The following is a 27,857-nucleotide window of genomic DNA, read 5'->3' on the forward strand; positions in this document are numbered from 1 at the left end:
TTTTTGCTTTCCCAGCTTGTTTCATAATAGAATCTGGGGACCTTCCAAAGTCTGCCTGCTATTCCATGAGTTTGCCTCAGCTTAATAAATAAAGGCAGTTGTCTACAATGTGTTTTGGAGCCTACTTTCTGGCTAGGGAAACTGCTTTTGATTTAAACCCAAAACGTTTTCTCTTCTCTTCTTTTTTTCCCTTTCCTCCCCTCTGAATATTTCATTCCTGTATTTCATTGAGTCTTTCAAGGGAAAAAAAAACACATCCAAAGTGTGGGGTGTCTATTATGCCTTCCTCCTCAAAAAATCTCCTTCCTCCACCGGCAGAACAAGGAGGGGAAAATAATAATAATAAAAAATTCCTAGGGAGACTAGCTTGTGTGTTCCAAAACACTGGGAGGAATTGCTTTGGACTGAAAACGCAGCAAGTGCTGCATCAAACCGGCTGCCTTATGCGCTGAAATGTTCAAAGTGCAGCGGAGATAGATAAAGGCCTTTGATGGAAAGTGGATATTTCCCAGGGACATTACAAGCCATAATCCAGATGTTCTTCTGTAATGCAACGAGTGTCCATGGAAAGACTAGGAGCTTCTAGCCAAATGTGGCCGGCTGTAGACTTTGGCCCTTTCACTCCCCTGCTGTCTGGCCATATGGAAGCAATCTCCCGGTCCTTTTTAATGACCAGCCTTAGATTCCATTTTCGTGGACCCACCCAGAGCTTTGAGTGGGCCTGTTTTTATGGACAAATTAGGAAGAGCACTTTCCAAGACAAACAATCCGTTTAGGAAAAAAAAAATTAGGACCCACCAAGCCACGCAATTATTTTAGAACATATTTCATGGAAACGCAGACTTTTCCGTTAGGCAATTGGCCGATTGCAAGCTTGGACCTTTGACCTTTTGCTGACATTTCTTTTTTTTCTCTTCTCTCCCCCCCCCTCCTCTCCCCTCCTACCTCGAAAGGGAAAAAGCGGGGGGAAAGAATTTTCTGCTGCAAGGGTGAAAAAGATCTGTCAGAGCTTTGAAGTATGCTCATGAGAATGGGTGTACAAGAGAGGGAGGGAGGGAGGGAGAGAAAATAAATATAAATAAATAAATATCCACAAAAGAAAGAAAGTTGCTGCTCTATTTCTGAAGCAAAATCAAATTTTCTTTGCAAAACCGGGAATATTTATCCCCTGTTTAAGGAAAGTCAAATGGTGATCTTTATGTGCTGCAGGAATTGGGTATGTCTAGTTTAATAAAAAGAAGGACTAGGGGTGACATTGATTTCCATATTTGAGGAACTGCCACAAGGCAGAGGGGGTCAAGTTATTCTCCAAAGTACCAGAAGGCAGGACAAGTAGCAATGGATGGAAACTAATCCAGAAGAAATCCAAGCTAGAACTAAGGAGAAATTTATTGAGTGTGAGAACAATTTACCAGTGGAACAACTTGCTTCTAGAAGTTGTGGGTATTCCAACAATGGAGGTTTTTAAGAAGACATTGGACAACATTTGTCTGAAATGGTATAGGGCAGAGGTCTTCAAACCTGGCCCTTTTATGACTTGTGGACTTCAATTCCCAGAATTCCTCAGCCAGGCATGCTGGGTGAAGAATTCTGGGAGTTGAAGTCCACAAGTTATAAAAGGGCCAAGTTTGAAGACCCCTGGTATAGGGTTTCTTGCTTGAGCAGCAGGCTGGACTAGAAGACCTCCAAGGTCTCCTCCAACTCTGTTCTTCTGTTATATGGAATTCCATAAATCTATAGAAATATAGAGATGTGTGGGGACTGTAAAGGGAATGGCTTCTGAAACCCTATTTGAATATGTTCTGAATGACAGCAGTGAGAGCTGAAGAAGTCTCCCTTTAGAATAATGGCTTTGTGTTGAAGGCTTGTCAATTCCATGGAGATGCCCTTTATTCACTCCGAACAGAGCCCCCATCCCCAGATAGAGCGGGTTCACATTTGGAGATGCTCTTAAACTCATCCCTCCTGCTCCTGTGGCCAAGAGGACTTTTTGCCCTGCTCCATCTTGTGCATCAAAGGTGACCTATCTTGGAACAGCTGTTATTACTTATGGTTACTCATTGAATCGTAAGTCTGGGAGGGTCCTTTGAGGTCTTCTAGTTCAACCCCCTATTTAAGGCAGGAGGCCTAATTCCACCACGCACAAATGGTTGTCCAATCTCTTCTGAAAACCTCCAGTGATGGAGCACCCACAACTTCTGAAGGCAAGCTGTTCCACTGATTAATTGTTCTCACTATCGGGAAACTTCTCTTTCGTTCCCCTCTAGTCAGATCTCCCTCTGACTAGCTTCCACCCATTACTTCTTCTGCCTCAGAGAATGAGTCAATAAGTCATATCCCCTCTTCTCTGTTGTAACATGCTGTTGTTGATCTTTGAAACTCTTTCATGACTTAGGGCCTAACTATCTGTGAAACCACTTTTCCCACGATGAACCTGGCCAGTTACTTAGATCAGTAGAGACCATTCTGAAAATTCTCCTGCTGCTAAAACACGACTCTCAATTATTTAGTAAAGGACGTTCTTCTATATGGCTCCCAGGTATTGAATGGTTGGTTCCCTAAGGAGATGCAGTTGGCTCCCATTTACCCATTATTTAGGGTAAATGGGAGTCAAGTCCTGGAAGATGGCTGTCATGTCTCCCCTAATCCTTCTCTTCAATAAGCTAAAGTTCCCCCGCACATACGTGTTAGTCGTTTCCGACTCTAGGGGCCGGTGCTCACCTCCGTTTCAAAGCCGAAGAGCCAGCGCTTGTCCGAAGACGTCTCTGTGGTCATGTGGCCAGCATGACTAGACGCCAAAGGCGCACGGAACGCTGTTACCTTCCCACCGGAGTGGTTCCTATTTTTCTACTTGCATTTTTTTTATGTGCTTTCGAACTGCTAGGTTGGCAGAAGCTGGGACGAGTAACAGGCGCTCGCTCTGCTACGCGGCCCTTGGGATTCGACCCGCCAAACTGCCGACCTTCTGATCGACAAGCTTAGCGTCTTAACCCACTGAGCCACCGCGTCCCTTTCAATAGGCTAGACATAACCAATTCCTTAATGTTTATCATATAGTATAGCTTCCAAATTTGTCTTGTTTGATCATCTCTCTTAGTCCTTTCTCAGTTGGACTATTGCTATATGCTCTACAAGGGGCTGCCCTGGAAGATCGTTTGGAAGCTTCAGTTAGAGTGGCTGAAGCAATGGTGGGGGCATCTCAAGGCACTTGCACAGCGCTTCTGCATGAACAGCTGCATTGGCTGCCAGTTGGCTTCTAGCTGCAGTGCAAGGTATTTCTTGTCACCTTTAAGCCTTTCATCTTTGGGGTATCTCAGTGACCACTCCCCCCCCTAACATCTATCTGCAAGATTAGGGAATTGACACATAGATGTACCTTCTCAGTTCCTGCTTCCATCTTCTGAAACGGTGCTCTCCCGCTACGCGTGATCACACTTTTCCCTCCTGCCTTTTAGGGAATTGTTGAAAACCTGGTGGTTCCATCAAATCAGGATGATTGCTTTGTTGTCCCTTCCTCTTGGGTGACGGGATTGAGTCTTTTATTGTTAATGCTTTCATTCATGATTCCCAGTTCCGTAAGAACATTATGTAGTAATTGTTGTTGTTGTTTTATTTTTTTACACCGACTATATGGTTTAAAACAAATTATACATTGGAGGACTGTAGGCTGTTCGGTGTTGGTAGATTGGAGTGGCCTATCAGCTCTGTAAATAAATAAATGGACTGGCCTCTATTTGGAGATACTCCTCCGAGTATCCTCCTGTTAAGAAGAAGGCTTTCAATCTCAGAGCAGCGATAAGCAGGATTGCCCGGCAGGAGAAGCTACTGCCAAAAAGGAGCTTGAAGTGGGGATGAGACAGCATACAGGGCGGAGGTACAAAAACTATCCATATGGTGTAGTAACAACAACTTGCACCTGAATATCAGCAAGATGAAAGAGATGGTGCTAGACTTCTGGAGGAAAAAGGAGGAACCTGCCCCACTTTACATTGGGGAGGACTGTGTGGAGAGAGTTTCCTCCTTTAAATTTCTGGGAGTCTACCTCTGCGAAGATCTGACCTGGAAAGTTAACGCAACCCAGGTGGCTAGAAAGGCCCAACAGAGGCTTCACTTTCTCAGGGTCTTGCGGAAGAGCAGGGTAGAACAACGGCTAATGACCCTCTTTTACCGGTCTACTATAGAGAGGGTCCTCTCGTACTGTATTGTGGTTTGGTATGCTGGTCTGACAGCCGCGGATAGGAAAGTATTACAGAGGGTGGTGAGTACAGCACAAGACATTGTGGGCTGTCCCCTGACACCACTGGATGACCTCGCCAGGGCTCGCTGCCTTGGAAGAGTGAGGAAAATTCTCAGGGGCGACTCACAGCCTGGACGGTATCTCTTTACTCTCCTACCATCGGGTAGGAGATATAGGAGTATAGCCAGCCGTACCAACAGGCTGAAAAACAGCTTTTATCCGTGGGCTGTTAAGCTTTTGAACGGGAAATAATTTTTATAAACTTTATGCAGAATTGACTTGCGAGGCCGGTGTGTGGTGCAATTAGTTCACATGGGGTAATAAGATGGAGGCTTGTTGTCAGTGTGAGTTGGGGGGGGTGGGGGCACGAAGGGAGGCTCAGCTAATCTCAATGTATACATGGTTGTACTTTGATAATAAAGGTTCATTCAGAGTTGGCAAATAATTATAAGGTGGGGAGAAAAAGCTAGTCGAATTAGCTAATGTGGCTTTATAAAAAGCCTACTGAAGATCTGAAAACAAGGAAGGATGCTTTTAATGGGAGGGGTTGCAAAGGAGCTTAGCAAGAAACTCCCTTCTAGATCAAGCCAAGTGCAAAAACCCTAGAGCAGTGATGGTGAGCCTTTTAGAGACCGAGTGCCCAAACTGCAACCTAAAACTCACTTATGTATCGTCGGGTGCCGGGTGGGCGTGGCCCATTGGGTTGGTGTGGCCCATTGGGTGGGCGTGGTCCATTGGGTGGGCGTGGCTGCAGTGGTAACGGCAGACTGGGTGGGACTAAAAAGTTCAATCAATCAATTCCAACTTTGCAAGATTTTTTTTCCCCGCGAGAAGTTGAGATTGGTTGATTTATTGAACCCTTTTTTTTTGCACACGACGGCGGAGGCCTAAAGCGAAAAGGTTTTATAATACCCACCTGAAGGCCTAGGACTGGGTGATGGTGTGCATGCCCACAGAGAGGGCTCTGAATGCCACCTGTGGCATGCCTGCCATAGGTTCGCCACCACGGCCTTAGAGAATTCCTGGAAGCCGGGCACTCAGACATATCTGCAGTCAACAGGCACATAGAGATAAATAACTTCTACGTACCATTCAAACAAACCCAAAACATCTCCTCACCAGCAATCAGCACTTAGATGAGCAGAGATTAATTTAATTTAATTTAATTTAATAATTTGATTTCTATACCGCCCTTCTCCCGAAGGACTCAGGGCGGTGAACAGGGCAATACACAATAAAAAACCAGATACAAAAATTAAAAAACCATTAAAAACCAATTAAACATCATGCCCATAAAATCAATACATAATTAATTAACACCAAGATTAACATTTGACCAACAGTCAAGAAGCAAACCATACCTCTCAAGGAACGACCAACTCAGACAAACAAGCTAAGAGTAAGCCACAGCCCAATCAAGGGGCCACAAGACCGTTTCCAGCAACAGTGACAGGGCAAGCCACTGGTGTATACAATGAGAGGAAGCCTCACTCCCTACTAGCATTGATGATGTTGTCTAGTTGGGTAATAAAATATTGGGTTTGGTGAAGGGAGTTCAAAAGCAACAACTATTCCATTTCAGGATAAAATAATTTGCATACTAATTATTCTGCAATCATTGCAGAAAGTTCTGCAGCGGTTGTGGGAAAAAGGCTAAGCTATTGGCCAACAGAAGTTCAATTTCAGCTCAAACATGTCCAACAAGAGGGAATGTCCTTCCCCAGAAAGGCAGGGCAAATAGGCAAGATTGAAACCCGAGGCTGATCCTCAATGGAGCCACTTCTCCAGAGAAGAGATAGAAAGATAGAATCATAGGGCTGCAAGGAACCCTGGAGGTCTTCTAGTCCAACCCTCTGTTCAAGTAGGAGAACCTAAACAGACCTTATGGCCTGCACATACCCAACGGCCAGCCCTTCCCTGGAAGGTTCAGATGTGGACTGTAAAGCCCTTCATTAAATGGTAAAGGTTCCCCCGCACATGTGTGCTAGTCATTTCCGACTCTAGGGGCCGGTGCTTATCTCCGTTTCAAAGCCGAAGAGCCAGCGCTTGTCCCAGGACGTCTCCGTGGTCATGTGGCTGGCATGACTAGACGCCAAAGGCGCACGGAACGCTGTTACCTTCCCACCATAGTGGTCCCTATTTTTCTACTTGCACTTTTACATGCTTTCGAACTGCTAGGTTGGCAGAAGCTGGGACGAGTAACAGGCGCTCACTCTGCTACGCGGCACTCGGGATTTGACCCGCCAAACTGCCGACCTTCTGATCGACAAGCTCAGCGTCCTAACCCACTGAGCCACCGCGTCCCTCTACAGCCCTTCATTAAGGATGCTTTAATTCGGTTGCTTGGACCAAAACGAGAGGGCTGCACTCAGTGGCCTTTAGCTTTCTGCTTCCAACCACACGGAACCCTCAAATAACTTCAGCCTTGATTGACCAACCCGTTAATGTCACAAAGAATTGAAAGTCTGGCTGAATTTTTATCTGTGAGCTTAAAAACCATACATTTTAAATGGGCTAAAAAGTTATACAGGTAGCCTTCGACTGACAACCACAGTTGCTAAGTCTGTTGCTAAGTGAAACACTCGTTAAGTGAGCCTTGCCCCATTTTTATGACCTTTCTTGCCACAAGTGAATCACTGCAGTTGTTAAATTAGTCGAACGGCTCTTAAGTGAATCCGGCTTCCCCCCCCATTGACTTTGATTGTCAGGAGGTCGCCAAAGGGGGTGATGTGACCCCGGGACGCTGCAACCATTGTAAGTATGAGTCAATTGCCAAGCATCTGAGTTTTGGTCACAGGAGCATGTGAAGGTTGCAGCAGTTGTAAATGTGAAAAAACGATCATAAGTCACTTTTCCCAGTGACGCTTTAACTTTGAATGGACACTAAATGAACTGTTGTAAATCGAGGACTACCTGTATATTTTTTTTACCAGATTCTCAGTTGGTGGAGGGGGGCAGCGGTCCGCTTTGAGATGTTGGAAAGACGCTGTGGAACACTTAGCCCTTCAGAATATTTTTTTAAAAGAAAATGTATCTATTTACGTAATCAATTTATGCCGTCACCCATCTCGCAATTGTGACCTGTAGTGTACACAAGATTAAAACCAACCAAGTGTGCAATCATAAGAATAATGACAGCTGAGGGCAAGCCAGGAAGAACAAACTCATGAGGATGACCTCTAAACCTCTCGCCTGAGGGAACGTCCTGGAGAACCGTCAAATCTAGAGACGAAACAAATGTACCTTTTTTAATGTCCCCCACCCCCACCCCTTCAAATATCTAAATAAGCTGAGCGGAACACTTTGTCCGTGAGCGCGTGGAGAAATATCACAGGGTGCAAATAGAACGATTTGGTTGTCCCTCTTGGTGAGGCTGTAAACTCCTGCTTTCAGTTTGATCCAGTTGCCATAACTCAACCTTTAGACACCTTTGGCCTGGTTGATTGGGTCTTCATTGACATATTCCTACTTCTAGCTTCCCAAATTGTGTTTCTTTCTTTCCCCCCCCCCCCCAATTTTAGGCAAGTTTCATGAGAACCAGCAGGCTGGTTGACACGCTGCAAAAAAACCAGCTGTGGAATGGAACAGTTACTGTGGCTTTACTGGAAGGGAGAAATATTCCCATGGGGAGCATGACCCACATCTTAGTTCTGTTGAAAATGGGCCAGGAAAAATTCAAAAGCAAGGTAAGTAGGGTTGATAAGTCTGTGTGCTACCAAGTAGTGTGATTTGAAGCAAGTCTGACCATCAGGGAAGAAGTCAGTCTTTCCTGAGCTATAATTTAATACACAGATATGTATCATAACAAACTGGAGTCTCTCTCCATGTAGAGAATAATGTTTCTCCACCTCAGCTGAATCACCTTCCAGGTGAGTCCGTTTCAATTCCCAGAACTCCGCATGGTTCCAGCTAAGAATGTTGGGCTTTGAAGGGATACCTACATGCACAAAATGCTGAAATCAGAAAATAAGCAAAACCAAGAACTGCCAACTCTCTTGTTTACTGACAAATAAGCTTTTGTGAGTTCCTATCCCCTCTTCGGCCTTTCTAATCCAAACAGACAGTCCCCATTGGCAATAATACCCATCGTGCTTCAAGTCTCCCCCAAACGCCTTTGTGTTTCATAGGGTAATTACATTAACTGTATTAAACACATTTGGATTTAATGGAATGAAAACAAGCAGAGCTTGTGCCCCAGCTCTCTCTGCCTTGTGCAGCAACTTGCTGGTTCCCCGGCTGTGGAGGTTTGTGTGGCCCTTTGGTTTCCATGTCAGAAGTTTAAATTCTCCCACATGTAGTATAAAAAAGTGTCCCCCCGCCCCCCACTTCCCCGCTGGGTTGCAGAAGACAGCTGTTCCCTTTTCATACTTGTTCTTAAAGTCTGCCTCCCCCCCTTTTTTGTGGGGTGCATTTTTTAAAAGCTGCCATCTTTTGTAAGAACGATAAATCTTGATCGCTCTTATGTTTTCCTAGACCCTGTGTAAGAGTGCAAATCCACAGTGGAGGGAACAGTTTGATTTTCACTACTTTTCTGACAGAAAGGATGTATTGGAAATTGAGATCTGGGGGAAAGATAACAAAAAGCACGAAGAAATTCTGGGAATGTAAGTTGTCTTGTTTTATTAGCTATTAAACGTATTTTGGGAAGCTTTGGAAGACAATGTGGGATGAGGCTTTCTGGATAGCTCTGCTGATGCTCTCTCTGTTGTGTAACCTTTTAATTGTTGCGGGTTTTTCCAACAAGAACCTGGGAACTGAAGCTTCTCAAAATCTCATTCAAGCATTGTGCAGGTCAACAACAGGACCGAACTCACAGGGTTTCTAATTATGCAGAATCCTGTATTTTGGAAGAGCTACTCCTAGATAATTCTGTGAGCTGCAGTGGTACAATCCAGACCCAACAAAAGAGCTTCCCAGGGTTGTCCTCTTCCACAAGTCTTCTCTAGCAACTTTTGGTATTCTTCTATGCTTGAGAAAATAGCCACCAGTTATCCAAATAGTCATTGATCCTCCATGATTCTTTTCAGTCTCTTCAACACTGGTGTCTCCATCTCTGCTAGTAGCAGATGCTAGAGTTTAATTCTGCATGGCCTGGAAAAACAAACCAACAGGAAGATACTTTTATGGGACCTCCATTTCCTTCTATTCCAGCAGTTCTTTAGCAGAAGAGGTGACACGTTGAGTTCCACAACTGGGTTGAGATAGCAGTGTTGATCAATCCTACTGGCAGAACCAATTTTTGGAGACAAAAATCCTTGTAGTCCAAACGTTTGAAGCAACTCAGACCAATAAAGGTTAGACTGAATTAGAACTGGAAAGAAAAGGGTCTTTCATATTCTTCACAAGTGGACACAGCAAATTGGTGGACAACTTGTCCAATTTCCTTTACAGGGGGAGAAATTCTTCAACAGTTTATTAAAGGCAGGATTTTTTCCCCCCATTCTCTTTGGTAGTTGCTGTGAGAAGGATCCACCATAGGTGTTCCCTATCTAAGAATCTTTGAGGTTTAACGTGGGAAGCCATGCATGCTGAAAACTCCTGGAGATAGAATGATAGAAGGGTATTCTTGCAAATCCTTCAACAACCCTACCACAAAATATGTGCGGGGGATATCACAATCTGCTGCTAGAGGAATAATCTGGGGGTCCCATGATCTGGAGTGGTGCAAGAAGAAATTAAAAAAATGAAATGCAGACGTACTGTGATAAAGGAGATTCATTTTATTCCCAAGAACAAAGAGATTTCGGGAGTAGCTGCAGAGAAAAATGGGGCCCAGAGAGTTGGTTTTATAGTGGGGGGGGAACCTGTCCTTGGTGTGAACTCAGAGGTGTGGTTTGTGTACATGCTGGCTTTAGCTTTAGCTGTGTGTCCTTCCAGGGTAGATGTGCAAATTGGGATGTTCCTGCCCTGGGCTTTGATGGCTGAGGTGTCTGTGAAATCCAAAAAGGAAGATTGTCCTCAGATTTGTAGAGTCCACCTCTGGTGTCTCCTTTTATCTCGGGAGGGTTCCTGCCGACCCCCCACCTCCCCAGGGAACCAGGTGCTAAAAGGAGGGGGAGAGAAGATCAAAAGGCTTTTTAACTTCTGTCACTGCCCATTAGAATTTTACTGAAATTCAATTGGCAGGAAACGCTAAGAGGGAAAGGTCTCTTCTTTCCTTAAACGCAACAATTCTGAGCATGAGACTTTTCTCAGTGGTGCAGGAACAATGAGGACGGTGGTGCCACAAACTCCTCAGCGCCCCTCCCCCCCTTCTTCTTTGCAAGGGACTACTCGCACCATGAATGAACGACTCCCCCTTTGACTTCTCCGTGATGTCTCCTCCGGGTTCCTGAACGGATTGCCTCCTTAAGCTTTATGAGATTTTTGCCGCTTCCCGCTCCTCCCCTTCTATAGGGCTGACTTATTACCAGCAGAGAGAGGTCTGTGCAAAACACAATATGGTTGCAGCAATTCTGGTGTTAAATAGTTGCAAACAGTTAGAACCGGGGCGGGAGTCTCTCGCCACGGGGAAACCGTTTTGAAAGCATGACCATGGCGGGTTTATGGTGCGCTCTGGTCCTCATTTTGAACAGCTGCTGCTGGCTTCGCTCGCCTTCTATTGGATCCTCACCCGATGGTAAGAAAAGGGAAAGGATGGCTCTGTTGCTTAGGCAGGGAGAAATAATCACCGTGCAAACAATTAGACTCCCAAGTAATTAAACAGCTTGATTGTACATTAAACTCAAGATGGGTTTGGCTCTTAGCAAAGTCCTTCTCCCCTTCCTCCTCCTCCTCCTCCTCCTCCTCCTCCTTTCTGAATCAGTTCAATTCAATTAGTCGGGGGTTTAAATATGACCATATCTTGATAATGCTTTCCATGGATCCATGCCTTGGAATTGTTTAGCCACCAATGTAGACTATAGTTATGGTTCCTTAGCTAAGCTGTGCAATCAAGTAAATAAAAAAAATAAGCTCAAGTAATTAGGTGGTGAGACTCATAAGTATGAATGGAATCAGGGATATTGTACTTCACTGGAGCTGTAGAACAGAGAGAGCAAGCGAAAGCTTTGAAGAATAGTTTTGAAAGCCCCTATGGTAGGTCTTTCACCACTCTTAGCTATTTCTAACCTAGTCTCCATCTCTCATTGGAAGACCTGTGTCCTAGTGAGGTTTAATGCCTTACTCTGCACTGGTACAGCCACTCTTCAAATACGGTGTCCAGTTTGGTCACCATGATCCCAAAAAAGATGTTGAGATCCTAAAAACAATGGAGAGAAGAGCAACAAAGATGATTAGGTGAATGGAGGCTAAAGCATATGATGAAAGGTTGTAGGAACTGGGTAGTCTAATGAAGAGAAGGACTAGGGTTGACATGATAGCAGTGTTCCAGTATTTGAGGGGCTCTCACAGAGATGTGTGTGTGTGTGTGTGTGTGTCAACCTATTCTCCAAAGCACCTGAGGGCAGGGCAGAAAGTAACAGATGGAAAGTAATCAAGGAAGAGCCAACCTAGAAATAAGAAGAAATTTCCCGTCAGTGAGAACAATTAATCAGTGGAACAGCTTGCCTCCAGAAGTTGTGGGTATTCCATCACTGGAGGTTTTTAAGAAGAGATTGGACAGCCATTTGTCCAGAATGGTACAGTGTCTGCTGCTCGAGCAGGCGGTTGGACTAGAAGACCTCCAAGGTCCCTTCCAGTTGTGTTATTCTATCATTAAGATTGGGCAGGAAGTTCCATAACATAGGAACTTTGGAAGTGATTGCTCTCTGCTCAGATGAAATTGTCAAGGCAATTTTCTGAGGAGCTTAAGATAACAGTCTTATGATAAACAATCATCTTATTGCATTTTTATCTTATTATAAACAGTAAGAACAAGCACCAACTGAACAAGCATTTATCCAAAACAGTGTATATTTTTAGCCCTCCCATCCTTACTGCTTTTCCCCCCCCCCCCCACTGTCCTTGTGCACTGCGGTGTAACGTTCAAGTGTCACAACCAATGCCTTACTTTCATATCCACCTAAGAGAATCTTGTAATCCTGTACCAGTTCCTCATGCACACTTTAGTTCGTTCATTCCTTCTTCACCGTGTTTACTTTAAATTACCAGCTGTGTAAGCAGCAACGTTGCACCAAGTTGAGTTAGTACGTTTCTGATATATTTTGTGTGTCTCTGATGGACCATGCAGTTGAGTGTCAGGGTTTCAAGAGATGAAGATGGAATGCTCGTGGTTGGCCACGAAGAAATGATTCTTACATTGAGGTGCTCTTGGCCAAAGCCTATTAAAAATGAAGCATTCAGAAGATTTTTTCAAGGAGATTGCTGAAACCTCTGGGTTTCGTGCCCACCTTGCTTTCTTCTCCAAAGCCAGCTATTTAGAAATGGAAATTTTTTTTGTAGATCATGGCAGATGGACACCAAGTGTTCAAGGCTCTAGGATCTATCTGGGACTAATGCATGTTCCATTTCCCAAGCCGAAGCCCCCAGGAGATGTTCCTCCTGTTTCTCCTCCTTCTCCTTCTAATTAGGCAACACCTTAACAGGTTCCTGCTTTAAATAAAAGCCTTTCAACAGGCCTTCAGCTGTCAAAATCTGTTCCAATTTCTCTCTCACCATCCAGAAACTTGACTCCTGTGACTACGCAGCAGGGATCTGAAGCTGCAAGTATTTATCTTTTATAAGAGCTGAAATCTGCAGAGTTTCTTGGAAGTTGTGCTCCATTTGCTTCCAAATAAATGAGCTTTGAATGCTTACACCACTGGTCTTCTGACTGCTACAAATCTGAGGAAGGATTTTTCCCCCCCTTCTTCCCTTCCCTTCCCTTCCCTTCCTTTCATCCACTTTTGAACACTTCTATGTTTTTTTGCTGCTATCTTTAAAAAGAAATGCACAGGTTTTTCCCCCCACTAAAATGGCAAATGCTGCTTTCTGGAAGCAATTCTCTGGAGTGCATCATCATGAAAACTGAGATCGGTGGCGACCCATTTAGACCTTCTTCTGGGGGTGCTGCCCCATTTCTAAAATGAGGTCCCCCTTGATCAACTGCATCGCTGTTAAGGCCCATCCGTTTTTAAATGTTTTTAAAGAGACTATTTAAACACAATGCATCCATTTTCAGACGTAACGTTTCTTGAAAGTTTATATGCAGATAAACTGCATATGCAGTAGACGTAATATTGAATGTCATTTCTCTTGATTTGTTATTTGTTCTTAATACAAGAAAATATTGTTCTTTGCATGGGAAATTTCCCCAATTTTATTTTTACAATGTTCCTGATTAGGAACTCGTGTCTTTAAATGTCTCTAGCTCTTCCTGACCACCACTTTCTGGAACACTTACAGTTTATTCAGGAGTGCGTCTTTCTCCAATAAATGTTTTGGGTACATAGATTGAAGGAACTATCCCAAAGATGATGATGATAATAATGATAATGATAATGATGATGATGATGATGATGATGATAATAATAATAATAATAATAATAATAATAATAATAATAATAATAATAATAATAATAATAATAATAATAATAATAATAAGTTGGAAGGGAACTTGGAGGTCATCTAGTCCAACCCCCTGCTCAGGCAGGAAACCCTATACCATTTCAGGCAAATGGCTGTCCAGTCTCTTCTTAAAAACCTCCAGTGTTGGAGCATTCACCACTTCTGGAGGCAGGTTGTTCCACTGGTTAGTTGTTCTAACTGTCAGGAAGTTTCTCCTTAGTTCTAGGTTGCTTCTCTCCTTGACTAGTTTCCATCCATTGCTTCTTGTCCTGCTTTCAGGTGCTTTGGAGAATAGCTTGACTCCCTCTCCTTTGGGGCAGCCCCTGAGATATTGGAAGGCTGCTATCATGTCTCCCCCCCCCCATCCTTCTCTTCATTAAACTAGGTAAAGGTAAAGGTTCCCCTGCACATGTGTGCTAGTCATTTCCGACTCTAGGGGCCGGTGCTCATCTCCGTTTCAAAGCCGAAGAGCCAGCGCTTGTCCGAGGACGTCTCCGTGGTCATGTGGCCGGCATGACTAGATGCCAAAGGCGCACGGAACGCTGTTACCTTCCCACCGTAGTGGTCCCTATTTTTCTACTTGCATTTTTACGTGCTTTCGAACTGCTCGGTTGGCAGAAGTTCATTAAACTAGACATACCCAATTCCAGCAACCGTTCCTTATATGTTTTAGCCTCCAGTCCCCTGACCATCTTTGTTGCTCTTCCAGAAGGCAACTGGACTTTCTTTTTTCTTTTTTTTTCCCCTTGAAAACATTTCACTCCTCATCCGAGAAGCTTCTTCTGTTCAGTTCTTCAGAACCGAAGAGGTTTCTTGGATGAGAAGCAAAACGTTTTTTTTTTAAGAAAACAAAATCAAGAAAGTCCAGTTGCCTTTTGGAAAAAAAACACACCTTTGAGACAACCATGACCCGGATGATTGAGCATCTCCACAGGCATTAAAGGAACTAGTAATTTTTGGGCAGGAAGGAAGATGAGTTGAGTCCTTTGAAATGGGAAGTGGGAAAGTTGTAGCTGTCTTTTGAAGGGTTTCAGGGCACCTTATAAATTCTCAACCCTCTGTCTGAGGTTGAACACTGTAGGGCACTCAGCACTTTGCACAGAGGGATGACTCTAACTCAGGGGTCTTCAAACCTGGCCCTTTTATAATAATAATAATAATAATTTTATTTGTATACCGCCCTTCTCCCGAAGGACTCAGGGCGGTGAACAGGGCAAACATATAAAAGTACAAAAATACAAAAGTTAAGAAAGAATTAAACGAGATGCCCAAGTTATAACAATAGGTTAAAATACATTTAAAACAACAATAAAATCCAAACCCATCCCCCATCAGGCCAGGCCGGCTTGTTCGAACAAATAAGTCTTTAGATCGCGTCGGAAGGAGCGAAGGTCGGGCGCCATCCGGAGCTCAACCGGCAAATGGTTCCATAAATCTGGGGCGCCCACAGAGAAGGACCTCCCCCTGTTGAAGTCCAGAAGTCATAAAAGAGCCATGTTGTGAAGACCCCTGCTCTAAGTGATGGAAGGTAGGAAGTGATTGTGTTTTCTTTTGCCTTCCAACGGTTTAGATGCAGAGTCGATGTTGGTGGACTCTCCGACAAACAAGCCAACCGCTTGGAACTGCCTCTGGAGAAGCAGCCTGGTTTCTTGGTGATGGTGATCTCCGTTGCACCTTGCTCAGGGGTGTCTATCTCTGATTTGTGTGTGTGCCCCTTGGGAGACCCCAATGAAAGAAAGCAGATTTTCCAGCGTTATGTGAGTCTGGATGGTTATATTTCCCCTCCCCCCTTTTCTCCTTAAGCAGGGAGATCCACAGAGGCCGAGTCAATTGCACAATCGCACAATTGCATTGTGATCAAGGCCTTATCTTTTCTGTGTGTACAAAAGGGGCACCTGGCAGCCACTTTTTGCCAATCCAAATGCAAAGCTGATCTCGAACGTTCTCAGGAACCCAGCAGCACCAAAGGTAGATGGGAAATTCCTGGGAATCCTTGTGCTGGGGGGGCTAGACCTACATAGAAAGAAGGTAGTGGGCTAGCACTGCTGGGTCGCTGCCACTAGTTATATAGTAACAAAAATTTGAACCTTGCTCAAAATTTTGACTGACTCAAAATTTGAACCTTACACATTTTCGGAGTAAAGGGGGGTGAAAATGAAAGGCAAAGGAGCATAGAGTTCATTGAACACAAAATATTGCTTTCAGCCAAAGGGCAGGTCTATAAACTCTATTCCAGTACATAGCCTGTTATTAGCCTGTTAGCCTGTTATTCCCCCTCTCCCTCTCTCTCCCTCTCTTTCTTTCTCTCTCTTTCTCTCTCACACACACATCTTTCTTCCCATCCATCCATCCATCCATCACCTGGCTATGGCTAGACTAGTAAAGAGAAGGACCAGGGGAGACATGATAGCAGTCTTCCAATATTTGAGGGGCTGTCACAGAGAGGAGGGGGTCAACCTATTTTCCAAAGCACCTGAAGGCCAGACAAGGAACAAAGGATGGAAACTGATTAAGGAGAGATTCAACCTAGAAATAAGGAGAAATTTTCTGACAGTGAGAACAATCAACTAATGGAACAGATTGCCCTTAGAAGTTGTGGGTGCTTTATCACTGGACGTTTTTAAGAAGATGCTGGACAGTCATTTGTCTGAAATGGTATAGGGTCTCCTGCTTGAGCTACAAGGTCCCTTCCAACTCTCTTATTCTGTTATCTGTCTATCCATCATCTATCTATCATCTATCCTTTCTGTCTGTCTGTCTGTCTGTCTGTCTGTGTATCTATCTATCTATCTATCTATCTATCTATCTATCTATCTATCTATCTATCTATCTATCTATCTTCTGCCCATCCATCCATCCTCATCCAGTCAACTTCTCTAACTTCCATGCGTCTATCCATCCATCTATCATCCATCCGCTCAACTTATCTGTCTGTCAATCCATTTATCGATCCATCATCCTTCCATCCATTCTTTCATTCCACTTGTCTGTCCATCCATCATCCATCCATTACCCACTCATTCAACTTCTCTGTTGTCTGTCTATCTATCTGTCTATCTATCTATCTATCTATCTATCTATCTATCTATCTATCTATCTATCTATCTATCCATCCATCCATCCATCCATCCATCCATCCATCCATCCATCCATCAACACACACACATAAATAAAAAGTATATGCAAACACGTATACATGCATATATACATATATGTACATCTCCCATTATGATTTGCAATTTTTGGAGACAGTATATTATATTTAAACATAGTTATAAGTATTTAAAGGGACGCGGTGGCTCAGTGGGTTAGGACGCTGAGCTTGTCGATCAGAAGGTCGGCAGTTTGGCGGGTCGAATCCTGAGTGCCGTGTAACAGAGTGAGTGCCTGTTACTCGTCCCAGCTTCTGCCAACCTAGCAGTTCGAAAGCACGTAAAAATGCAAGTAGAAAAATAGGGACCACTACGGTGGGAAGGAAACAGTGTTCCGTGCGCCTTTGGCGTCTAGTCATGCCGGCCACATGACCACGGAGACGTCCTCGGACAAGCGCTGGCTCTTCGGCTTTGAAACGGAGATGAGCACTGGCCCCTAGAGTCGGAAACGACTAGCACGCATGTGCGGGGGAACCTTTACCTTTACCTTTATAAGTATTTAGCAGTACTATGTGCTAGTAGGAAATCAGACAGTTTCTTATCTAGGCAACTAGTGTGTTACAAAAAAGTAAAAGAGAAGCAGAAGAACTGAACATGAGGCCTATTTAATTAACTGCTTCTTTGGACTTGAGAAAAATGTGCTCTTAAAAACGGACACATTAAATGTAAAATAAAAATGTGGAGAACATTATTTTTCTAACAATGACTTTCTTTTCAGAGCTTAAGGAACTCTTTCCAAAACATGAAGGATATTGGTTTTTTACAAGTCAAACTTTTAAAAGCTGTTGATCTGTTAGCTGCAGATTTTTCAGGTATATATTCGGGTTTTTTTTCCTTTCGCTTTGTTCAGCGTGACTTGAATCTCACATAAATGCAATTCCACAAAGGAGGGTCTGAAACAAAGAGGGGGGGGTCTATCAAGAAGTCAAAGGAGAATATTGGCAAGCTTCTTTTCATTGATCAAGTTCTGGTTTGTTTTTGGTTTGTTTCTGTAGGCAAAAGTGATCCCTTCTGTGTCCTGGAATTAGGGAACAGCAGACTTCAGAGTTACACCGTTTACAAAAACCTCAACCCAGAATGGAACCAAGTCTTTACTTTGTAAGTGGATTTGCAACAAGAAACACCCGATACTAGGGATGCCCGGAGTATTTGTAAGACTTGCCAGGAGAAGTAGCCCACGTAGTGGGGACCAATTTTGGGAAAGGAGGTGGGGGACGTGTAGGTGCTTTCAAAGTATAAACCAAATATACCAAATTGTATTATTGAGCCTAGGACGGGGGTCAGCAACCTGAAACAGTGAAAGAGCCACTCAGAACTGGTTCCCTCACAAAAGGAAAAACTGGGAGCCGCAAAAAATGTGTGCACATGCGCATACATGCGCACAACAGGGTTTGACTGAAGAGTGGAGCCAAGGCGAGATATGCATCTACCCTGCATATTTGAATTGATTGGTTGAACTTTTTTGGTCCTACTTTTTTTTTTTTTGGACTGCACATGGCAGAGGACTGGGAGCTGCAGGAGACGGCTGAAAGAGCCGTATGCGGCTCCGGAGCCGCAGGTTGCAGACCTGTGGCCTAGGACAGACCTTCTGTAGAGTTCCTGCACTTTAAAACAAAAAACAATGTTTTATATTATATTTAAACTAGGTATGGTGTTACCTAGTTTGGGTAACAAAATGTCTGCTAGAAAACAACTAAACTCAGAGAGCACCAAAGACCCCTCATTTCAATCCTCAGCTACAAAAATTTCTCCTTTATCGGTCTAGAATTTGTTATGTTTTTCATCTTAATAGCTGTATTCTTAATTATTCTTAAACTAAACTGGGTTAATTACTTCAAGATGCTTCTTTGCACACTCAGCTTCGAACCCAGATAATATAAATGTGAGCAATTAGTAAGGTAGTCAGGGAAACGGTTAGCAGAGAAGGTGGTAGAATCATCTAGAGAGGTAGTACATTCTCAGTGACCTGTTGGCTATTTGCTGCTAGCATTTTCTTTCGGAGGACAACACGATCCACTGAGAAGAGGCAGAATCAGATGGCTAAATGGCCATTCTTCCAACCCATTGATTCCATGATGTATGCAAGTGCATGCTTGTCTCTCTTGGTGGAAATGTTGGAAAAAAGAATGATCAAGTTATTGGGGAGAATTAAAAGTATTTACTTAAGTAGTAAGCGTCACTCTTGAAAGAAGACCCAGAGGAGAAGGTTTGCAAGGAACAGCATGAACCCCCAAAGTTGAGAGGCTGTAAGCAGTGGTGGAACTCATCAGACATTAGCAACGTGGGAGTGGTGCAGATCATCTCAAGTAAAACGGACGGCTTCATTTAAAGCGCTAAACCCAGTATTGGGTAGATCACCACAGGGTTCATGGTCACACAGCTTTCTGTAAAAAAATATCTTCCATGCATGCTGGGACTATGATCTTCAGAGTTCACCCCTCCTCTGGCAAGCGGATTATAGCCCTAACATATCTGAAAGACAATATTATAGTCCAGGGGTGGCGAACCTATGGCACGCGTGCCACAGGCGGCACGCGGAGCCATCCCTTAGGGCACAGGCCATCGCCACAGAGGGAAGCAGGGCCAAGCTGCTCCCTGTCCCCTCTCCACATGTTCCTGCGCTCTTTCTCTCTGCACTGAGAGTCAGGGAACAGCTGCAAGAGCTGGGGCCAGGTGGATCCGGGCTGGATGGTGGAGGCAGCTACCAGCACGAGTCCAGGTAAGCCTCCGGAGCGATTTTGTGCCCCCCCGCCATGGCCGATCTGGGTGGCAGAGGCCTTTTCAAAGCCTCTGGAGCTCTCTTCCATGACTGCGGGGTGATTTTGCGATGCACAAGCTGCCTGATCCGGGCTCCGGAGGCCTACAAAAGGCCTCTGTTTGGTGGCGATGCCCACTTGGTGGCCACGCGCCCATGCATAAGTGGGTTTCGGGTTGCAGTTTGGGCACTCTGTCTCAAAAAGGTTCGCCACCACTGTTATAGTCCTAACAGGCAGAACGAGTTCGAGATTCTTGCTGGAGTGAACAGCCATCAGGGAGATGAGTTGCTAGAGGATCGCCCAGGCTGCCTTCGTTCCTGCGATTTGCAGAAATAAAACTGATTTGATTGGATCTGTGGGAAGGAGGGGGATGCAATTTGAGGTGTTAAACTGGTGTGTAGAGTAATTGCATCTGCTCTACATACAGGTTTTAACACCTCAAAGCGATGGCAAGCATAATGGCCAAATGCATATCCTTAGGTTGCTTCTTGTGGCGGACGGAACGAGTGTAAATTCCTTAATTCTGCCCCACTCTCTTTCCAGCCCTGTTAAAGACATTCACGAAGTCCTGGAAGTCATGGTGTTTGACGAAGATGGAGATAAACCTCCTGACTTTCTTGGAAAAGTTGCCATCCCTTTACTGTCTGTAAGTTATTTTTCTCTCCCCTTTGGCTGCCTGCTTCATCTCAGCCTTAATGGCCTCCGTGGGACACGGCTGCCTTCTTATCCTCCTGCAACGATGTGGACAGAAAGAAAAATGGCCCTGTCTCGATGTCGGCATTGTGATAATTCTGTACGTTGCGCTTAGGATTCGCTTTCAATCATGTTCTTTGTGTGTTCGAGGAAGACAGGAATACCGGCCCAGGTTTGATTCAATTCACTAAGCAGCCGGATTTCCTTTAGAAAAAAAAAATATATTTCTGTATCTTGTTCATTTACTCTCTTTGCATACTTCACTGTTGGGTGTGTGAACAGGCGCGCAAACCACGTGCACTCTTTTCTCCTGGGTACTTTGAGTAAGCCTTAATTAGCAGAGCTTTTTTTTTCTAGGCACTTTCAGTGTTGGTTGTCAAGTTTAGATTCAGAGTAGATGTAGCATTACGAGGGAACTGGAGGCCATTCAAATGCATGGTGTTCTGTGAGTCAAATCTGGGACATTTGGGCTCGTTGGCTAGGCTTTGGGTGGGATGTTTGCTTTGCTTTCTGTGATTGCATCTTAAAGGTAAAGGTAAAGGTTCCCCCGGACATGTGTGCTAGTCGTTTCCAACTCTAGGGGCCGGTGCTCATCTCCGTTTCAAAGCCGAAGAGCCAGCGCTTGTCCGAGGATGTCTCCTTGGTCATGTGGCCAGCATGACTAGATGCCAAAGGCGCACAGAATGCTGTTACCTTCCCACCGTAGTGGTCCCTATTTTTCTACCTGCATTTTTACGTGCTTTCAAACTGCTAGGTTGGCAGAAGCTGGGACGAGTAACAGGCACTCACTCTTGCTACGCGGCACTCGGGATTCGACCCGCCAAACTGCCGACCTTCTGATCGACAAGCTCAGCGTCCTAACCCACTGAGCCACCGTGTCCCTATGATTGCATCTTATTAGAACCCTATTGTCCTTCTCGTGGTTGCATAGTTTCATACAGCTGCAAAGCTGTTCCAGAGTACTATCCCAGTGAAGAACACAGAATACAGAATAACAGAGTTGGAAGGGACCTTGGAGGTCTTCTAGTCCAACCCGCTGCCCAAGCAGGAGTCCCAATACCACTTCAGACACATGGCTGTCCAGTCTCTTCTTAAAAACCTCCGTTGATGGAGCATCCACAACTTCTAAAGGCAAACCTTTCCACTGGTTTTCCCCGTTAGGAAATGTCTCCTTTCTGCTCGAGGTGGGAAAAAAAAAAGATATTATGATTTTAGGTTTTACCGATTAGACTGATTTGCCCGTACAGGAATGGCTAGTGCATACTACTAGAAACATCTTGAGATTTGATTTTAATATCTGATTTTAAGAGAGAGAGTTGGAAGTCAATGCCTTTTGTTTCTTCCCCTCTCTTTCTTCACACCTTTCCCCCCCCACCTTTCTCTGATGTTGTCCCCTACTATTTTGCTTTGGTATTTTCACATGTTTTTGTTAGAAATGAATAAAACTAAATAATAATAAAAAAAGGAAATTTCTCCTTAGTTCTAGATGACCTCCAAGGTCCCTTCCAGCTATGTTGTTCTGTATTCTGTGTTCTATGTTCTAAGAAGCTACTTGGATAAGCAGCAGCAAAATGTTTCAAGCCAACAAAATAAAATAAAATAATAAGCTCTGATTGTCCTGGCTCAGCTTCCAGACTCGGACCCCAAAGAGCCAGGGTGAAGGCACCCTGATAAACCAGAGTTGGCAATTTCTTCTCCCATTTTCTACTTAAGGCTACTTCTGATTTTATTTTATTTTTTAAAGCAAGGAAAAACGCTTGCGGTCTCTTTTGCCAGAGAGTTTTATCAAGTCCTCCTCTTTCATTAAACCGTATCAGCCGCTGCCCAAGGTGGTCTGAAGGAAAGTTACCATTTCTTTTCTCGACTTTCATAGCTTTTCGCATAGCTTTGAAACTTTCTATTTTTAATTGGAGAGAAGTCGCTTTCAAAGGAATCTGAAAACGTGCAGCTTTACGGCAACGCTGCTCTTGACCTGTGAGCCACTTCAAACTTATTACGCTCTTTGCACATCTGTATTCTCTTCTTCCCCACTTCCGTTTCTTTTTTTTCCTTTGGACTGTCCTTTGAAACAGTTTTTAAGGCAGGCTGCGCGGGTTTTCTTTTGAAGAGTAACTCACACTTTTAAAATTAGGAGATATCCCATAGCACTAGCAGGTAGATGTTGTTCAAATCTTACTATGGTCAGAAACAGCTGCCTCTCAAGATACATTTGGAGGTGCTTTGTACGTCTAAAACATGCTGCAGTATTTCCACCCCCCCCCCACCCACCCCCCCAGCCATGAATACAGGAAGCTTCAGATTGTGTTCTTCAAGGCTGGCCAATCCTTTCCCCAAATATCTTGGTTTAATATCTCTCTCTCTCTCTCTCTCTCTCTCTCTCTCTCTCTCTCTCTCTCTCTCTCTCTCTCTCTCTCTCTCTCTCTCTCTCTCTCTCTCTCTCTCTCTCTCTCTCTCTCTCTCTTTAAGCATATATAGATATAATGCTCTTTTTGATCCTGTTCTTTCGTATCTGGAGCTCTCCAATGTTTGCTTGACTTTTTTTCCTCCCTTTTTTTTTCTTTTGGAACGGTTATCAAAGCTCGCGTCGTGCGCCGAACCGTTTGATGTTTACAGGGAAGGAACAACTCCTTAACATCTTTTATTCAATTTTTGATGACTCTGTTAATTTCTCCCCAAATCCTCGTATCCCTGATGCCGCTGGACGGGAACAGCGTGAGCAGCTGGTCTCCTGGAGAGCTTGTGTTTGCCAAATGGCTTGTGTGTGAGGCAGCCGGCTGTGTGAGTTAGACAGGGATATGTTAGATCTCAATTTCCTCCCCTTTCCTCTTGATTTTATAGACGTTTGTCAAGAGCCACTCAGATTTTCCCCGAACGGGGCTACGAGAGGGAGGGAGACGTCCATGTGGCTGTATAAAGTGGAGAAAGTGAAGGAGAATGTTAATTCTCTCTCTTGCCTAGCCCGTGTGTTAAGAACAAATAATACTGTGGGGTGTTTCTAGGGCTCAGTTGAAAGACTTGGTTTAACAGAATAACAATTGGAAGGGACCTTGGAGGTCTTCCAGTCCAGCCCCCTGCTCAAGCAGGAGAACTCATGCCATTTCAGACAAATGGCTGTCCAGTCTCTTCTTAAAAGCCGCCAGTGATGGAGCACTCACAACTTCTGAAGGCAAGCTGTTCCACTGGTTGATTGCTCTCACCATTAAGAAATTTCTCCATAGTTCTAGGTTGCTTCTCTCTTTGATTAGTTTCCATCCGTTGCTTCTTCTCCTGCCATCTGGTGCTTTGGAAAATAGATTGACCCCCCTCTTCTTTGCGGCAGCCCCTCAAATATTGGATACTGCTATGGTGTCATTCCCTGGTCCTTCTTTTCACTAGACTCGACAATTCCTGCAACTGTTGTTCGTATGTTTTAGTCTCCAGCCCTCTAACCCTCTTTGCTGCTCTTTTCTGCACTCTTTCCAGAGTCTCTACCTCTTTTTTTATAATGTGGTGACCAAAACTGGATGCAGTATTCTAAGTATGGTCTTACTAATAACTTTGTAAAGTGGTGCTAATAATTCACGTGATCTAATAATTCACGTGAACCTGAAAGAGCTTGAGGCTAGATTACCTCAAGGAATACCTTCTGCTTGATGAACCTCTGCAGGGAACTTAGAGGTGACTAGAGAACTGGGCCCTGAATGCATAATTCAGGATGGCATTTATTTAATTGCAGGCAGCCCTTGACTTATGACCATTCGGTCTGCAATTGTAGAAAGTTAGGATGGCGCTGGAAAAAAGCAACACACAACTTGTCCTCATAGTTGCAACTATTGCAGCACCTCCCCCCTCCCCCCATTTGTTATCAAACTTTAGTGGCTTAGCAAAATGGCAGACTGGATCTTCTTTACTCTTGTGTGATTCGCTTAATGACGGAACCAAAAAGTTTGCAAAGTTCGTGTGACTTGCTTAAGAACCACGTTGCTTAGCAGCTGAAATTCTGATACCCATTACAGTCGCAAGTCGAGGACAATCTGTATTACTTTGCTTACTTCGTAGATGCTTTTCTACTCTGCGGAATACTCCAGGTGGCTAACATAATTTAAAAAGCAAAACAAAAAGAGAGAATTACAGTAAGTCGAAAAGACAGATTAAAAATAATTTCTCTTCCTAGCATTAAACTAAAACACTCCTCTCCTGCTTAGGCAATTTAATAGTTGAACTGAACTTAATGTTTAGTTCCTGTTCTATACTTGAATATTGTAGGAGGAGAATCACAGTAGTGTATAAATGGTAAAAGATTGGACTTTTTTCTTTTTTTCTTTTTTTACATTGAAAAATTAGACTTCAGCTTATTTTCCTTCTTGGGCTATTGGATCGTTTTCCATTGGTTTGCATTGCTTTAATCTTTTTATCTTTCTTTGTTTTCCGATGCTTTCGAAACCTTTTGATGATTCTAGTCACTTTGTAATCGGCTGTGAGAAATCTGGGTAGTGGATGGGTTAGAAATACAATAAGTAAATAAATTAATATTTCAAGGGCGGCCAGATGGTTGCCTGAGACTAGCTCCAATTCTCATCTTCCTTTATTTGTGCTTTGGTGGGTCCTAGCAAATGAAGCAAACACTAGCAATGTGCAAAACTCACCAATCTGCAAGCAGAACGATCTGGAATCGGTGTGTTTTGCACATCCCCAGTGAACAATGTGCTCAAATGGTTGTTGAAACAAGAGGGAGAAAAAAGGCTTTCCTCGTGTTGCCGGGATGGAGCTGAGAGCTACAGCGTAGATCCAGATATTTTAGGACTGCGTTCTGTAGATTTTTTTAGCATACGTAGTTAAAGGCAGTCCTACCATATCTGAGTTTGTTGTTCTATTGCATTTGGAGCTGGATTGGGAAAAAGTGGTTTGTGAAAAGAAAGGAATGAAGTTTACTTTTGTATTACAGAGAGTGGGAAGATGGTGAACTGCTTTGGTGGTTTTCTTTATGCTGGAGATAAATAATCCAATAAATAAAGGCACCCAAAGTAGCTTGTAGGTTTTCTTTTTGTGAATTTCATGCTTTGTCCACCATACATCTATTCTGGTGACAATCTCAGTGTGTTAGGCACAGCCCTTCATTCTGAATGGACAGTTTTTCTCTCTCCATATGTAACTAAATCAGATTATCTGGATGCAATATGGAAATAATATAATTGCATCATTATATGACAGAGCTTCATATCACATATGAGCATGAAAGGAAAGGAAAGGAAAGGAAGGAAGGAAGGAAGGAAGGAAGGAAGGAGAGATTGAAAGAGAGGAAAGAGGAAGGAAAGGAAAGGAAAGGAAAGGAGAGTGGGAGGAAGGAAAAGAGGAAGGAAGGAAAAGAGGAAGGAAATAGACTGGATTGGAAAAGAAAGGAAAGAAGGAAGGAAGGAAGGAAGGAAGGAAGGAGAGATTGAAAAAGAGGAAAGAGGAAGGAAAGGAAAGGAAAGGAGAGGGAGAAAGGGAGAGAGGGAGGAAGGAAAAGAGGAAGGAAATGGTAAAAGGTAAAGGTTCCCCCCGCACATGCGTGCTAGTCGTTTCCGACTCTAGGGGCCAGTGTTCATCTCCGTTTCAAAGCCGAAGAGCCAGCGCTTGTCCGAGGACGTCTCCGTGGTCATGTGGCCGGCATGACTGGACGCCAAAGGCACACGGAACGCTGTTACCTTCCCACCGGAGTGGTCCCTATTTTTCTACTTGCATTTTTACGTGCTTTCGAACTGCTAGGTTGGCAGAAGCTGGGATGAGTAACAGGCGCTCACTCTGCTATGTGGCACTCGGGATTCGACCTCCAAACTGCCGACCATCTGATCGACAAGCTCAAAGGAAAGGAAAGGAAAGGAAAGGAAAGGAAAGGAAAGGAAGGAAGGAGAGATTGAAAGAGAGGAAAGAGGATGGAAAGGAAAGGAGAGAGGGAGAAAGGGAGAGAGGGAGGAAGGAAAAGAAGGAGGAAATGGACTGGACTGGAAAAGAAAGGAAAGGAAAGGAAAGCTGCTCAAAGTTTGGGTAGAGATTCTGCTACCACAGCAGTAATTACTAGATTAAAAGAGAAAGCTGAACCGTTGCCAGTTGGATAACATACTTTCAAAACATGAGAGACTTGATATTACTTTCTTGTATCTCTCTGACCCAGTAAGCTTAATTCAAACTGAAAAACTGCATTGTGCCTAGCAAGTATAAATTTAGTTACGACTATAATCCCATAATTTGCTGAGGCTGAGCACCATGGAATAAAGTTTTTTTCTCTAAACTGGTAAACTTAGAGCTACTTGGCCAATCCTGGAATCCACACGGAATCCGCAACCGAATGCTCATTTTTGAGTTCTTGCTCAAGAGCAAGTTATCTCTCTCTCCTCTTCCTCTACCCCCATCTGTTTTACTTAACATTGAAGGAAGTAATTTGGGAAATTCAACTTCTGCGATATCTACATTAACCATCGTAAAGATTTCCTTGTGGCTGATAACTCACAGAAGGAAATCGGGGCGGGGGGGGGGAGCGGGAAACAGCTCCAGAACGTGGTAGGGCAGGGAGGAGAGAAGTTGTACACAACATTTGGACAGCAATTTCCTGCGTTGGCCAAGTGATGAATTTCTGCTCAGATATGAGAATGTTCGATGATTCCTTGCAGCTGTTAGCTCTCCCCCTATCTTACCCTGCGGTGGAAAATCCTGAGTTCTGCTGGAACCGTTGTGTGCCATGCTTTCAACCGCAAAGGCTGCATCTGCATTGAAGCCAGATGTACTTCTGTAAATAAATGCTTGTGTGGGTTTGTGTGTGTGTGTGTGTGTGTGTGTAAAAAGGGAGGAAAGTTGCCAAGTCGTTTTTCTTGGAAGAGGAGAGCAATGCCATTCTCCTCTTAAGAGCTTGATCTCCTTACTGCCCTGTTCTGTATCGGAATTCCAACATTTTCCCGTTTCATTAAAATTCTCCAGCGGTCAACGGGGTTCATGCTTAATAGATTCAGCATTAGTAGTCCTTAGTAGTGCTGAATTCACACACATTTCATTTCACCTGGCATGTTTCGTACAAATGGCTGAGCAAATCTATCCATTAGGCTGGAGAAAGTCTAGCCCGAACTCTGATATTTTGCAGGACTGTTTAGTGAGGATAAGAGTCTGTTCAGTTTGGAATAAACTTTGGTCCAGTTGCCATGATTTAACCTTTTTAGATACTTTTGGCCTGGTTGATTGAATCTTCATTTACACATTCAGTTTGGAAGTCTTTACATGAAGAATATTAGATTTTTCCAGATATTCAGGTTTGCATATATGTTTGTGTGTGTGTGTGTGTGTGTGTGTGTGTGTGTGTGTGTGTGTATGTATATATATATATATATATATATATATATATATATATATATATATGTATGTATGTATGTATGTATGTATGTATGTATGTATGTATGTATGTATGTATGTATATTCAGTCATTTAAACATCCTTGTAGGATTGCTCAAGCTTCTAATTTGTCGTATTGGAGAGACTAGCTTTCTGTAATCTGAGCATCTTTCAAGTATGTAGTTTCCATGCTAG

The 27,857-nt window shown here is 43.8% G+C and overlaps 1 protein-coding gene across 1 annotated transcript in view; it reads left to right on the forward strand.

The window, feature by feature from the left end:
• LOC308679335 (multiple C2 and transmembrane domain-containing protein 2-like) overlaps positions 1–27,857 on the forward strand; it is a gene marked incomplete at both ends in the record, with an annotated part of 53,265 nt that overhangs the window by 15,435 nt on the left and 9,973 nt on the right. The window contains 6 exons of the mRNA XM_081346941.1: positions 7,759–7,923; positions 8,711–8,841; positions 15,294–15,480; positions 17,594–17,687; positions 17,871–17,973; positions 20,175–20,277. Coding sequence (XP_081203067.1) covers positions 7,759–7,923; positions 8,711–8,841; positions 15,294–15,480; positions 17,594–17,687; positions 17,871–17,973; positions 20,175–20,277 — 783 coding nt within the window. The remainder of the gene's footprint in view (positions 1–7,758; positions 7,924–8,710; positions 8,842–15,293; positions 15,481–17,593; positions 17,688–17,870; positions 17,974–20,174; positions 20,278–27,857) is intronic.

This window comes from Vipera berus (genome assembly GCF_964194415.1).
Source record: "Vipera berus genome assembly, contig: HAP1_SCAFFOLD_215, whole genome shotgun sequence".
NCBI lineage: Eukaryota > Metazoa > Chordata > Lepidosauria > Squamata > Viperidae > Vipera > Vipera berus.